We start from the raw sequence: 16573 nt of genomic DNA, 5'->3' as shown, positions 1-16573 counted from the left end.
GGGTAAGGTTATTGTAAAAAAGGTTAAAAGTGTGAGAAAGGTGAAAAATATTGTGGAGATGACATGTCTCCTAAATCTAAATTAATTCAAAATAGTAAACAAGTAATTTTATCATTAATTCAATTAATTTAAACTTCCCATAACCGCCACCTTAATTATAGAAACTTGATTTTTTTTAAAACATCTCTATAAACACCATTCAGCACATATATAACACCATACAGTAAGTATATAACACCATACAGTAAGTATATAACACAATACAGTAAGTATATAACACTATTCAATAAAAGTATATATAACACCATTCAGCAAGTATATAACACCATACAGTAAGTATATAACATCATTCAGTAAGTATATAACACCATTCAGCACATATATAACACCATTCAACAAAGTATATAACACCATACAATAAAGTATATAACACCATTCAGCACATATATAACACCATTCAATAAAGTATATAACACCATACAATAAAGTATATAACACCATTCAGCACATATATAACACCATTCGGTAATCATTACATCTCTCTATCATCTTCTTCTCCACTACCGGCACCACCACTGTCGTCCGTCGTCGTTGGGAGGTGGCCGGCGCCGCCTCTCTATGAGGAAATGATCTGATTGAATGAAACATACCATCATGGTTCCACCAGAAACCACTCGGTTAATTTTCGAAAGTCCACAATTGACGTTGCAATGGTGGCAAGATGGTGCGGCGGTGGAAAGGAAGTGCCACAATGCGGTGGTGACAAAGTGGCGCGACGGTGGTGCGATGGTTGTCGATGAAAATGATTGAGGAGGGGGATTCAAATTCTGGAACAAGAAAGAGAAATCGTAATTTTAGGGAACTGGTTTACAGTTTCCTAAAATCAAGTGGATATAAAAGACAGAATTGCCCATAGAATTTTCAAATCAGTCCAAACTAATAAAAATATTTTACAATTTGGTCTCTATTGATCTCAACCATTAGATCAAAAGATCTAATGGCTGAGATTCTTTCTTACCCTTGTCACACTTTTGGTCTTTTTTACAGGAACCTCAATCTTTCTCTCTCTCTTTGTATATATATATATATATATATATATATATATATATATATATAGGGGTGAGATTTAGGGAAAACGCCTAAAGGTGTGAAAACAATGAGAACGATTTTGGTGTTGACATGTGGCGTTGATGCTAACTAACACTAAGGGCAATATTATCAAAAAGCTCATGTTCATGTCACTCACATGCAGGGGCGAAGGATTTAAGGGGCCAGGGGGCGCCCAACCCCCCGAACTTTTCGGTCAATAGTGTTATATATGTATGTTTAGTATAGGATTTTGTAGGGATATACGTTTTCGATCCCCCCCCCCCCCGGTTTTATTAAAAAAAATTAGGTATACACGTTTTCGACCCCCCGGTATTAATTTTTTTTATTTATATAGCCCAAGTAAAATATTTAATTAGCCCAAATCATTATATTTGGTAGAATACTAGAATGCATATTATATAAACCAAATCAAATCATTATATAGCCCAACTTAAAAGCCCACCCTATAAAAAAACCCAAATTCGTTTACTTTGGGACATCGACCAGAAGAGAAGCCACAATCCAGAACTGCAGAAGGGGAGAAAAAAACGTAGGTTCCAGTCTTCCAGAACTGTTCGACTTCAGCTTCTTGTTCGAAAACAGAAGCCAAAACGCTACTCGTTGTTGTGGTCTTGTACTCTTGCTCGACTTCTTCAATCTTCATAAGGTTAAAGGTATGTGTTTTTTTTATCTTTAGGTTTAATTTAGGGTTGCAATTTACGTGATTTAGGTTGAAATTAGGGGTGAAATTGGTCCGAATTTCTGAAATTATGGGTGAAATTGGTCTGTTTTAATGTTTGAGAACGTTTTTTATTTGATATTAATATTTGACCCGACCCGACCTGAATCGAATCACCGACGTTCGACCAGCACATACACCTCGAAACTACGCGATAGAAAAAATTTTTTAGGTCTGTTACCTTCCGCCGTGTGCCGAATATTTTTTTTCAAGCTTCGCCACTGCTCACATAAAGACCACGCACATGCCACTCACATGCATATCTTAGCCGTTGCATATTCTAGAAAGAATATTTTAGGAATAGATTGAATTGTATATATTTTCGTATATATCGTTTCCTTATTATTCGATTGTATCATCCTTAAATAATGGGGTTTTGTAAATCAATAGAATTCATTTAGATTCATAAACTTTTATGGTATCACAGCCTTAATTTTTTTTCTTTTCGATCCTAGGGTTTCGATCCTTCTATTGCCGGCAGCCTTCCTTCCCGCCCCTGATCACCAATCTTTTTCCTGTTCTTCCCAACCATGGATGACAAGCCTGAATCCTCTGCCGCCACCAAACCCAACACCCTTCACCCCGCCTACTCGGTTACCAATATTAATGCTAAAATCCGTACCTTAGATGGCACGAACGTAACCTACTCTAACTGGGTTAAGCTGTTTAACCTTCATGTCACCGCCTACAAAGTTGCAAACCACATTGACGGCAGCCCAGCCCCTGCAAAAACAGCCCTGGATTATGATGTATGGAAGGAACTCGATGCTGAGATCCTCAAACGCATCATTGATAACAATGCCTCGGCACATGATGCTTGGGCCAAGCTGGAAATGATATACCTCAGTAATAAGAAGGCACGGGCTGCTGCACTCGAAACCCAATTCTGCAACATGACCCTTGGTGCCTGTGCTTCTTTGGATGATTATTGTCAGCAACTTCAGAGTCTTGCATCACAACTCGCTGATGTCAACGAACCTGTCTCTGACTCTCGGCTGGTCTTATAGCTTGTACGTGGCCTTCCTCCCGAGTACAACACCCCTGCTTCATTTATTAACAACAAAGATGCTGATTGGGACCTTGCTGTCTCTTTACTCAAAGATGATGCTATTCGTATTGAGGCTCAAAAAGGAGCTGCCACTTCAGTCTTGGTAGCGCCGACCACCAATACCTCACCTCCACAGCCGGCTCTCACTACTACTGTCCCTGACCACACACGTGAACCGACCAGCAGCAATCAGAACCGGGGACGCGGACGCGGCCGCGGCAGAAACAGCTCCAGGGCGGCGGTCGATACGGTAACAGGGGTGGTTCTTCAGGCTACGGCCGCTCTTTTTGGACTGCTGGCAACCCTTCGGCCTATAATTCTCCATACCCAAATCGGGCCTGGTGGACCACACCTCCATGCCCTTACCCAACACAAAACAACTGGCGGCCCAACCCTCCTCAGCAGTCCTAGGCACACTTTGCTGGTTCAGGCCATTACTCGTCTCCCCAGTTCGGGCCTTACCAATATGGGTATGATGCATTGTCCCCCTCTGATTTAAGTACCGCTTTTAATAATTTGCAGATGCACCCGAACGCCTCGTGGAATAATGATATTATGGATACCGGGGCAGGCTCGCATTCGGCACGTGACCCAGGTAAAATTGTAATTCCCAACTCTTGTCCTGTACGCAGTTCAATTATGGTCGGTAATGGCACTTGTATACCAATTAGTAGCACGGGCACTGGCTTCCACACCCTACTCAACCGAACCTATATTTTACCCAATGTTTTATATAGCCCACACATCATTCGAAACCTTATTTCTGTACGTCGTTTTACTCGTGATAATAATGTGTCTATCGAATTTGACTCGTTTGGTTTTTCTTTGAAGGATCTATTCACTAAAGGGACTCTTTCAAGACACAACAGTACCGGGGACCTATATCCTTTCGCTCCGCCTGCATTACCTCCTCAAGCCTGCTTCATCACCACACCATCCCTCCTTTGGCACGAGCGTCTCAGTCACCCCGGGAATCAAGTTTTAGATTTATTACGTCGTAATTTGAATTTTTCATGTAATAAAGTCACTTTGTCTCATGTTTGCCACTCTTGTCAACTTTCGAATAGTAAACGTTTACCTTTTTACGCATCCAATTCTTGTACTTTTGCCCCGTTTGATATTGTGCATTTTGACCTTTGGACATCACCCGTCACAAGCAAAACAGGTTACAAATATTATATGGTGGTTGTTGACAATTTTTCCCACTTTATTTGGGTATACCCACTTAAATTTAAATCCGAGGCCTTTCCCACCTTCACTAAATTTCATACACTCATTGAAACACAATTTCAAAGAAAAATCAAAACTTTTCAATGCGATCTTCGAGGCGAATTTGATAATCATGCTTTCAAAAGCTTTGCAAATCACCATGGCTTGCTATCTCGTTTCTCATGCCCTCAAACATCCTCACAAAATGGACGGGCCCTCCTCATTCACGCACACCTACCTTGCTATTTCGTCGTCTAAATGACATCATACGTGCCCTCCTCATTCACGCACACCTACCTTCTATTTTTTGGGTTGAAGCCCTACACACCGCCTCCTACTTACATAACATCTTACCCACTAAACGCTTAAACTTTTATACACCCACATTTTCCCTCTACCTTAGGCACCCCGACTACGATCATTTCCGCGTATTCGGGTGTGCTTGCTACCCCAACACCTCCGCTACTTCACCACACAAGCTTCACCCTCGTGCGCTTTGTTGTATTTTTCTCGGGTATCCTCCGGATTTCTGGGGCTACCGGTGCTTCTATCCAACCACTGGTAAAGTTCATATCTCTCGACATGTAACCTTCGACGAATCGACCTTTCCCAACACCCTACCACAAACACCCACTACCTATAATTTTTTAGACGATTCACCTCCTCCTGGTTTCTCCTTTATTCCACCACCCACTCAACCACCCGCACCTCCTCACCCATCCACTATCACTCCTTTTCCTATTACCTATAGCCGACGCCCGAGACCACCTGCCATGGTACCTCCTTGATCATCTACCCCTCACTCCATTGTCCCCCACCCACGGCATCCACTACCATGATCCCACCTCCCACTGCCACGGCCCCACCTCCCACTGCCACAGCCCCGCCTTCAGCTCATCACCCCTCGGCCCCACCTGAAACAAATCATCACCCTATGACCACCCGTTCGAAAGCGCGTTCTTCTACCATGTCCATTCACTTTACTCCCACCACCCTCTCCCCTATTCCCAAGACCTATGCCAAGGCCTTTGCTGACACTAATTGGTTAAGTGCTATGAAAACCGAATTTTCTGCTCTACAGGATAATGATACATGGGAGTTAGTTCCACGACCCACGGACCGCCCTGTCATACGCTGCATGTGGCTTTTCCGTCCTAAATTCCGGTCTGACAGGTCTCTGGAATGCTATAAAGCCCGTTTGGTGATCAACGAGAACTCACAGACAATGGGAATTGACTGTGCAGACACCTTTAGTCAGGTGGTTAAACCGGCTACTATCAGGACTGTTTTATCTTTGGCAGTCACCAGGTCTTGGCCGATCCATCAACTTGATGTTAAAAATGCTTTGCTACACGGGCATCTTAATGAGACAGTTTACATGCATCAACCTCCGGGTTTTGTTGAGAAACGGTGCCCTCAGTTTGTATGTCGCCTTAAAAAGTCGTTGTATGGTCTTAAACAGGCTCCGAGGGCTTGGTATACCCGCTTTGCCACTTTCATCAAATCCCAGGGGTTTATCAGCAGTACGTGTGATCAATCTTTGTTTATTTTTAAGCGGGATTCAACTAATGTTGCTTATTTACTACTTTATGTCGATGACATTGTGTTGACAGCTTCTAACGACACATTACTTCATGATATCATCAGTGCACTCTCAAGAGAATTTGCCATGACTGATTTAGGACGACTTCATCATTTTCTTGGCATTAAAGTTGATCAGTTTTCAGCAGGCTTGTTCCTCTCGCAACAACAGTATGCCAAAGAGATTCTTGCTCGTGCAAACATGTCGGCTTGTAAACCCTGCACTACACCTGTGGATCTCTCCTCTAAACTTAGCGCGTCTGATGGACCGCCTGTTTCAGATCCGACACTATATCGCAGCCTAGCAGGAGCTTTACAGTACCTAACTGTTACTCGTCCAGATATCTCCTATGCGGTCCAGCAGGTTTGTTTGTTTATGCATGATCCGCGTGAGCCCCATTTTGCCTTCATGAAGCGAATCATACGGTATGTGCAGGGTACTCTTGACTACGGGATTCGCATTGTTCGATCTCAGTCTCATGACTTGGTTGCCTACTCAGATGCTGATTGGGGGGGGGGGGGGGGTTGTCCGGATTCTAGACCATCTACGAGTGGTTATTGTGTTTTTTTGGGGGATAATTTACTATCATGGTCCTCAAAACGGCAACCCACTGTTTCGCGTTCAAGTGCTGAAGCTGAGTATCGCGGGGTTGCAAATGCAGTTGCTGAAGCTACTTGGCTACGTAATTTATTACTTAAGCTTCATACCCCTTTACGCCGGGCCTCTATCGTCTATTGTGATAATGTTTCAGCTGTGTATCTCTCTGATAGTCCAGTGCAGCATCAACGTACCAAACATGTAGAGATTGATATTCACTTTGTACGGGAAAAGGTTCGCATTGGTCACATTCGAGTTCTACATGTTCCGTATGCCTTACAATATGCTGATATCTTCACAAAGGGACTCTCCAAGCAGTTGTTCCAGTCGTTTCGGTCCAGTTTGAGCGTTGGTCCATACCACGTTCAAACTGCGGGGGAGTCTTAGACGATGCATATTCTAGAAAGAATATTTTAGGAATAGATTGAATTGTATATATTTTTGTATATATCGTTTCCTTATTATTCGATTGTATCATCCTTATATAATAATGGGGTTTTGTAAATCAATAGAATTCATTCAGATTCATAAACTTTTAGCATATTCCACCATTTTTTTAAACTCTCGTAACTTTTCTATACGTGATTATTTAAAAAAAATACCCCATAAAATAAAATTGAGTGTTTTATTATCTTTCTAACGAGTATACTATTGATATACTTTTGAAATTAAAAAAAAATAACATGAACTAGGTGTTCAAATAAAAACGCCATAACAACACCCAGTTCAGAAAACGCCATGAAACACCCAGTTCAGAAAAACACCATACGAACTCAGTTGAAAACGCCATAAAAACACCCAGTTTAGAAAAACGCTATGAAAAAACAGTTGGAAATGCCATAAAACACCCAGTTAAAAAAAAAACCATGAAGAACTCAGTGGAAAACGCCATAAAAACACTTAGTTCAGAAATGCCATAAAAAACTGGTTGAAAAACGCCATAAAAACACACACTTCAGAAAAACGCCATAAAAACCCAGTTGAAAACACCATATAAAAACAAAGTTTAAAACGCCATAAAAACCCACTTCAGTTTTTTCGAAAAATATATCAATAGTATACTCATTGGAAAGATAAAAAACGCTGAATTTTATGGTGTGATTTTTTTGAAAAAATAATCGCGTATAAAGAAGTTATTGGCATTGAAATATGATCGGGGAAATGACATGTGATTAGCATGTGCACCCTTGTTTGGATCTTCCTATTTTACCCCTCCTAGTAGTTCCAAGGCCACTAATATTTACAAAAATGCCACCGTATCAATCTCAGCCACAAACCACGAAGATCTTGTGGCTGAGAATCGTTCTCACCGTTTTCACACTTTGAGGCGTTTTCTCCTGATCCTGCTCCTATATATATATATATATGGGGCCGCTAAAATGAAAACAATCCCTAGTTAAGAGAACCACTTTCCAACCATTTATCTTTGGAGATGGATGAATGAGATTGCTGATTCCAGGATCCGGTGAGTTTGACGGAGCTTCGGTCATGAAATGACGTGTTCGGTGCGTTTATTACGACTAAGAAAGGAGTAGAAACAGAATACGACACCAAGTAGTCAATTTAAATATGGTCTCTATTGATTATTCAACGTTACAGCACCACGAGACCAGTTGGACAACATTTCCCCTCAGGGAACCAAAAGCTTGTCCAAATGGAACCCCAAGGTCCCTATTTATAGACATCCACATATGTGTCCATCCGATCGGATTGACCTTGAAATGTACAAAACCTGTCCAACTTTCTCCTATTCTATACAATATTCAACACACGCTCTATCTAACTATTCGCACAGTGGGCAGACATACGAAATATGCACCAACAGATTCCCTCTCGGATGTCACTGTCAAATCGTCTTTAAAACTTTGAGAACCTTGAGCCGTGTTTGAATATTCTGCAATCTTCAACTTTTCTACAACTTCAATCATGTATCTTGAAATCTGACTATCCAAATTCCCCTCGATTGATGATTCGTGTTTGTTTTTGCCTAAGTAAAGCACGAATTCCCCCTGGAATGAATCTTCAGGTCTTTTGCACAGTTTACGACTCTCCTCTGATTTGCTAAACTGCAACCTTCACGAACAATCACCAACTTGAAACTAATCAATGCAGCATCCTCTGTTTCAACTTTAACCGCATCTGAGCTCAGTTTTTGATATCACAAGTAAGCACCACGATCTCGCATTCCGCCTGCTCAATCAAAGAATGTACAAAAACTCAACCTGCAATTGATAGAAACTTTAAATACCCCACTGGTTAACTTCAAATCCGTGATTCCCCCTGAAGATCTGATATCCCGTTTGCCATGATCAACGATAACGCACCATAAGAATGATAAATCTGTGTAAACGATATTCTCCACAAACAGCAAATCTTCATCGGAAAAACAAATCATCTGGTAATGTAATCCAATCTTCGAAGCATTCGTCCACAATCAGATTCATCTCCTCGGATAATCCAGATCTCAGAAGCTATCATCCACGATCACTCTCAGATCTCCGATGCTCTCGTCCACGATCAGATATTAACACTTCGGATCATCTTGATCTCGGAAGCTTAACTCATGATCAGATTCACATTCCCCCTGATAATCTGAAGTCGAAAACTACCCGAATACCGTTGCAGTGTCACGAATTTCAAAAATGCCGGAATTCATCATACGATAGTGAAATTTTTATTCCCCCACATTTTTTTGCAAATTCTGACGTCTCTATCACTGAATTCCCCCTCAAACTGAATTCAGTTTTCAATTCTCTTCTCCGAAAAACTTGACTAACCCAGAATATCACAATATTTGCTACAATTGTCAGTTTTTCGTCTTTGCGGATTTTACAGTTTGGCCCATAAATAGTCAGATAACCTGAATGATAAACATTCTGCACCATTATCATGACTACCCCACTAATTTCCACAATCCGTGATCGCATCATCAAATCTATTTGCTGAAGCCCCCGACGGTGTCCCCAAACAACCCAGCTCGGTCGTTAAAAACCCAAAAAAAATTGACAATCACCAAATTTTTCTGGAGACTCTCCTCGTCATTGCGATCAAAAAATGCCTTTTTTTAGGCATTTGATCATCTGGTCGAATGTCAAGTGTCGGATGGTCATCCGATCAGATTGCTATCCGATCGCATTGTCATTCGATTGAAGTAAGATGATATGATGGATCGGATGGTAATCCGATTGGATTGCCATCCGATCGGATTGCCATCGATCGGATTACAAAAGAAACCAACAAGTGTCTATGGATCGGATGGTCATCCGATCGGATTGCCATCCGATCAGAGTGTCGTTCGTTGAAAACAACTTGATCTTCCAAACACCCCATAGTGACATGGATCAGATGGTCATCCGATCGGATTGCCATCCGATTAGGTTGTCATCCGATTGAAAGCATCTTCAATAAACCTTCAAGTAAGATAGTGATGTGGATCGGATGGTTATCCGATCGGATTGCCATCCGATTGGATATCTTTTAACAGCTCAAGAACACTCCAAATCACGTTTTTACGATCCAGAATCTTTATTTGTGTGAATTTCATAATGAAACTTCACAAGATTGTGCGCGATACAATTCCGAGTAGATTGATGGCTTCAATTCCAAAATCCATCCGTGAATTGACCTTTATTTTGATGATTTTCTCTGTTTAACGTCAAAACTCTAGTTTAACCCAAAATTGATGAGCTTTGGGTGATTTAACCAACTGTTAAATCGATTAAATCGGTACCGTAGCTCTGATACCACCGCTGATTCCAGGATCCGGTGAGTTCGACGGAGCTTCTGTCACGAAACGACGTGTTCGGTGCGTTTATTACGACTAAGAAAGGAGTAGAAACAGAATACGACACCGAGCAGTCAATTTTAATCTGGTCTCTATTGATTATTTAACGTTACAGCACCACGAGACCAGTTGGACAACATTTCCCCTCAGGGAACCAAAAGCTTGTCCAAATGGAACCCCAAGGTCCCTATTTATAGACATCCACATATGTGTCCATCCGATCAGATTGCCATCCGATCGGATTGACCTTGACATGTACAAAACTTGTCCAACTTTCTCCTATTCTATACAATATTCAACACACGCTCTATTTAACTATTCGCACAGTGGCAGGCGTACGAAGTATGCACCAACAGAGATTAAAAGTTATAAAAACAAAATTAAATTCTTTTTCTCTTATTATGTTTTTAATATTTTAAAGTCCAAAGTACAGTTTAGTAAATTTTATATGTTTTTGTCTTATTCTATATATTATTTTTTATTAACTTTTTTGTCTTATTAAATTAATTATTTTTTATTAAAATCATATTTTTTAATTAAAAGACATTTTAAAATTTATTTTTTTACAAAAAACAATTTTTGTCAGGATTTTTTATACAAAAAACGTTTTTACGAGTCGTTTTTTACGCCCCGTTTTTTACGCGTCGTTTTTACGCCCCATTTTTAGACGCCGTTTTTTATGCCCCGGTTTTACGCGCCGTTTTTACGCCCGGTTTTATGCGACGTTTTTTTACGCCCAGTTTTACGCGCCGGCTTTTACGCCCCCGTATTTACGCGTCGTTTTATCACCCGGTTTTTTTACGAGCCATTTTTTACGCCCTGTTTTTTACACCCCATTTTTTACGTGCTGTTTTTTTTACGTGCCATTTTTTACACTCCGTTTTTTCGCCCCGTATTTATGCGCCGTTTTTTAAACTTTTTTTTACGGTTTTTAACTTTTTTATGAAAACTTTTTTTTTTACAAAAAAACTTTTTTACAATTTTTTTTGTAAATTTTTTTTTTACAAAAGACAAAAATTTATACGAAATTTTGTTTACGATTTTAGCCTTTTTTTACACACACGTTTTTAAACTTTTTTACATTTTTTACGAATTTTTTTTTACATTTTTAAACTTTTTTTTAGAAAAACTTTTTTACAAAATAACAAAAAAAGGAGAGAGAAATGTGAAGAAAGAGAAATTGAAAAGACTTTAAAAATAGACTTTGAAGAGGATAGAGAGATGATTTGATGGTGTTGATTAAATGACTATATTACCTTTTTGATTGTCATTATCTGATTGATGGAGAGTGGTTTTCGCGGTCCTCTTAACTGGGGGTGCTTTTCATTTTAGCGGCCCCCTATATATATATATATATATATATATATATATATATATATATATATATATATATATATATATATATATATATATATGGTAAGGTTCATGTGAGAACCACCTTTATTGCGAGAACCGCGAGAACCAATGTGAACACAACCAAAAAATCTAAAAAAAAAAACTAGAAAAACCAAACCCCACCCCCCTATGGCTGTAAACGAACCGAACGTTCAACGAACAGTTCGTGAACCGTTCGGCGGGAAGTTCGTTTATGTTCGTTCGTTTAATATACGAACGAACATGAACAAGAAATTTCGTTTGATTAGTTAAATGAACGAACATGAACAAAGGTCTCATTCGTTCGATTGTGTTCGTGAACGTTCGGTAAGGTGTTCGTGAACATTCGTTGATTTGCGTTCGTTTATTTTCGTATGTTTGTGTTTTAATTGAAGATCTTTGTACTTTCTTATATTTTATTTGTACTTTTTATATTATTTAATTTTTATTTATTTTATTACCCTAACAATTAAACTAGGAAACCCACTTTCATCTTGTTTATGCATCATTTCGCTTTCATTTCTCATTATTTACATCGGCGAATACGATCGACCTCCGTTCCACAATAGGTCATCTATCTTTATCCTTTGCCATGTTCGCCAAATTTATTTGTGTTCGTTTGTGTTCGTGAACCGTTCGCGAACACGCTCATTTCCTTAATGAACGAACACGAACATAAAATCTCGTTCGATAAGTATTTATGAACCGTTCGTGAACACATTTATTTCCTTAACGAACGAACACGAACAAGGCCTTGTTCGTGTTCGTTCGGTTCGTTTACAGCCCTACCCCCCCTGAAAAACCTAAAAAACCTAACCCCCAACCTCCACCCCCCCCCCCCCCGAAAAAGAAAAAAAAACTAAACCCCCCACCCCCACCCCCACTCCCCAAAAACCTAAACCCTCCCCCCCCCCCCCCAAACCCAAGCTAAAATGCTAAAAACTAAACCCCTAAAAAATCTAAAAAAATAAAAAAAAACACACAAATTTTTTTAATATTTTTTACATTAAAATCGCTACTTTTAGTAGCCAAAAAAAGTATTTTTAAATTTTTTTTTGGTAACGAAATAGAGCGATTTTTTTATAAAAAAATATTAATAAAAATTGTGTATTTTTTTAGCTATTTTTAGGTATTTTTGTTTGCGTTCACATTGGTTTCTCGCGGTTCTCGCAATAAAGGGTGGTTGCTAAAGGATCCTTCTCCTATATATATATATATATATATATATATAGTGGAGGGTTCAAATGAGAAGAATTTTTTTGTAAGAAGAAAAAAGAAGAAGTTTCAACCAATAAGAATGCTTCATTTTAGTTCATTTAATATTTGTATTTAATTTTAATATAAGGGTATATTGGTAAACTTACTAAATCATTAATGTGTATTCTTCCTATTTAATAACTAGCTAAATTAAATTTGTAACTCCTTTTCAAAATATATACTTTTTTCAAATAAAAAAAACAACTTAATTTAAAGTGTAGAATAAATTACTAGTTGTGTAGGATAAATCATGAGTTGTGTAAGATATATATTTCGATGTGTGTAGGATAAATTTCGACCGTGTAGGATAAAATTCTATAATGTGTAGGGTATATATAGAAAAATTTTGATATGTGTAGGTTTTGTAGATTATATGTATGATAATTAATAATTAGTTGACTAATTAATTAAAGAGAGAAAAATTAATGATATGAGTTATAAATGAAATAACATTTTACTAATATGCTCTTTCTTTTTTTTCTTCTCACATTAAATTTCTTCTCAAATGAACCTTCCCCATATATATATATATATATATATATATATATATATATATATATATATATATATATATATATATATATATATATTAACATAAACTTGGACTCTCCCCTCTAATTTTCAAATCTCACCACCACCCCACCACCATCAACACCTTCCCGCATCGCCGCCACCACCCTATCACCTCCACTACGACCAACCCCAACACCGCCACCACCAACCCCAACGTCGTCACCCACCTCCAACATCATCACCCACCTCCGCCCACATCCACCACCCGTCACAGAACCACCACCCTGTCACAATTTCACCACACCTAACCCACTATCACCACCTAGGGTTCCTGCGAGCAAGCAATGCCTAACAGAAAGATATTCAGATCCTGTCAGATCAAAAATGGATTAGACGGGATACCGACAAACAAGGTAAGATCTGTTGATTCCAAGTTGAATTTTTGTCAAATTCGATGGTGTCCGCATTTTTTAAGGTGGTTTTAGTCATTTAAGGGGATTTCATGGTGATAGCATGTAGCAATGGCAGTGACAACTGTCGATCAGTGGTGGTTTTTGATGGTCTTCATAGTGATAGGGTGGAGGTGAAGGTGTGGTGGTAGTGGTGGTGGGGGTGGGGGTGGAGGTGGGGGTGGTAAGGTTAAGAGAGAGAGAGAGAGAGAGAGAGAGAGAGAGAGAGAGAGAGAAATGGGTGGTGTTTATAATTTGAGAAAAAATGTGTATATGTTTATATAATATATATAAATATAAATATATAAATGTGTGTATAGGCTTCGGTTCAATTAAGAACCAGCACGACGTGTGAAAACTATGAGAACTCATACTTCCCTGGCGAGTTGAGTCACCATTTTTTGCACAAACGTATATGAAAATATTTTAAACACATATGTAAAACAAAAAAACAAAAAAAAATTATCGTGACGGTAGTTATGCCTGGTGTAAATTTTGTTGGGATGATGAAATTTTTTTTACACCTGATCTAAATTTTTGCATGCGACATTTTTTTATTTTTTGCTGAAATAAGTGATTTTTTTAAAGTTTTGAGAAATTATTTTTTTGAAAAAACTTTTTGGAAGACCTAGTTCTCATGGTTCTCACAACTCAGGGGCTGTTTGTTTACCTCTTAATGAGGCTCTTAATGGTTCAGACCTCTTACTGGTTCAGCACCTAATGGTTCAGACTGTTTGTTTCACGAGCAGATATCTGAGTGGTTCAGACATTTGCCTCTGAATAGTTAAGATTTATACAGAGTCTAAATGGTTAAGACCTCTAATCTGAATTGGTTAGACATTTGCCTCTGAACGGTTAAGCATTATACAGGCTCTTAATGGTTCAGACCTCTTACTGGTTCAGCACTTAGGGGCTGTTTGGCAACATCTGAATGGTTAAGTACTGAACCAGTAAGAGGTCTGAACCATTAAGTGTTGAACCAATAAGAGGTCTATACCATTAAGAGACTGTATAATGCGTAACCGTTCAGAGGCAAATGTCTGACCAATTCAGATTAGAGGTCTTAACCATTCAGACTCTATATAAATCTTAACCATTCAGAGGCAAATGTCTGAACCATTCAGACATCTGCTTGTGAGACAAACAGTCTGAACCATTAAGTGCTGAACCAGTAAGAGGTCTGAACCATTAAGAGGCTCATTAAGAGGTAAACAAACAGCCCCTTAATGGTTCAGACCTCTTACTGGTTCAGCACTTAACCATTCAGATGTTGCCAAACAGCCCCTCAATGTGGTTCTCATTTTATCATTTTCCTGTGTGTATATATATTATAGGGTAAATTACATTTTTCGTCCTTTATGTTTGTACCGGATTGCAATGGATAGCCTTTATCTTTAATAATTACAGTCACAATCCTTTATTTGCAAAACCCATTACACATTTCGTCCTTTCAGACTAACCAAGTTAAAATTTTATGTTAAGTCAGATCATTTGCATCTCATGTGAGGACATTTATCTCATTTTACCCCTATCTATCTCAACTAGCTCTCTCTCTCCCTCCTCTCCAACCAACCACCAAATCCAGCTACCAACCCCTGCCACTCCCCCACCGCTTTTCACCATCATAAGGAGTTAAGAGAGAGAGAGAGAGTGATCGGTTCTTTGAGTTTTTAGAGAGAGAGAGAGAGGGAGATGTGCTTTTTCAGATCTTGTCCTCATTTTGCTTTAAGATACGCAAGGACTTGCCTATTGAATCTGAGCATTCACTATATAAAACTAATGTCTTATGATCCTGTGATGGAATCGAGGGTATGGTAGTGGAGAAAGTAGACACCGAGGATAATGCAGCTAATTTTTAACTCTGTATTTAAAGCTCTTGCTCGTTGATTGTGGTTAAGTGGAGGATAATTGGGGGACTAGCTCGATATCGGTAGTTATTACTTATTGCGTAGTCTAGATCCTAAGGGGGCGTTTGGTTCGTGGAATGGAATGGAATGGAATTAGGAAGTTTTTCTTTGTAAAATTGATCTTGGTTGAGGGAGGGAGGAATTTGAAATCCTTCACTCTAATGAAATTTGTGACTATTTCAACATTCCTTAGAAATCCTTCACTCTAATGAAGGAATGGAATGGAATGTTGAAATAGTCACAAATTTCATTAGAGTGAAGGATTTCAAATTCCTCCCTCCCCCAACCAAGATCAATTTTACAAAGAAAACTTCCTAATTCCAATTCCTACACATTCCACGAACCAAACGCCCCCTAAGGGTGTTAAGTGTCAAAAACTTATATGGGTAAAGTTGCTAATTGTTTATACTAACAGATTAGTGGGTCATAAGATAGAGGAGCAGGGCTTGTTCTTTGGTAGCCTAGAGTGAATAGTGTTTTTGATTCATCTTATCAATTTTCTTCTGGTGTTGAGTGAGAATTCATCTCTGATTTCTAACAGTTTACTATAAAAGCACATGAGTTATAGTTGACATGATACAATTATAGTGGCCGCAACACTTTTTGCAGATTAAAGTTAAATAAATTGATAAAAGACCAAATTACCCTTACTTGATTAAAGTTAACATAAAATTTTAACTTGGTTAGTGTAAAAGAACGAAATGTGTAATGAGTTTTGCAAATAAAGGATTGTGATTGTAATTATTAAAGTTAAATGCTATCCATTGCAATACGGTACAAACATAAAAGACGAAAAGTGTAATTTACCCTATATTATATATAATTAAAAAAATAAATGTAAAAGGTTTTTGGATAAAAATGGCAAGGAAACAAAAAATGCCCCTAAGTTAATGTTGGTTTTTTTAGAGAGCTAGTGAAATGGATCAAAATGGAAAAAAACAGAAAATTCGTAGACCCGAAGAAAAAAAAGACTATTTAAACTAAATAGAATTTTGAGTAAAAACTCAATGCTTCTTTTTGAACGG

At 38.6% G+C, this 16573-nt stretch overlaps 1 protein-coding gene across 1 annotated transcript; it reads left to right on the top strand.

The window, feature by feature from the left end:
- The first annotated feature begins 2358 nt into the window (after positions 1-2358).
- LOC110875510 lies at positions 2359-2835 on the top strand. Its single transcript, XM_022123706.1, has one exon. It carries the CDS (start codon positions 2359-2361, stop codon positions 2833-2835), a length of 477 nt encoding a protein of 158 aa, XP_021979398.1.
- The last annotated feature ends 13738 nt before the right edge of the window (positions 2836-16573 follow it).

The sequence above is a fragment of the Helianthus annuus genome, chromosome 9 (assembly GCF_002127325.2).
Source record: "Helianthus annuus cultivar XRQ/B chromosome 9, HanXRQr2.0-SUNRISE, whole genome shotgun sequence".
Taxonomy (NCBI): Eukaryota; Viridiplantae; Streptophyta; class Magnoliopsida; order Asterales; family Asteraceae; genus Helianthus; species Helianthus annuus.
This window is presented reverse-complemented; position numbering and strand designations above follow the sequence as displayed.

Excerpts from the sequence above, each read along its gene's own strand:
- LOC110875510 (XM_022123706.1), top strand. The coding sequence starts at position 2,359 with ATGGATGACAAGCCTGAATCCTCTGCCGCCACCAAACCCAACACCCTT.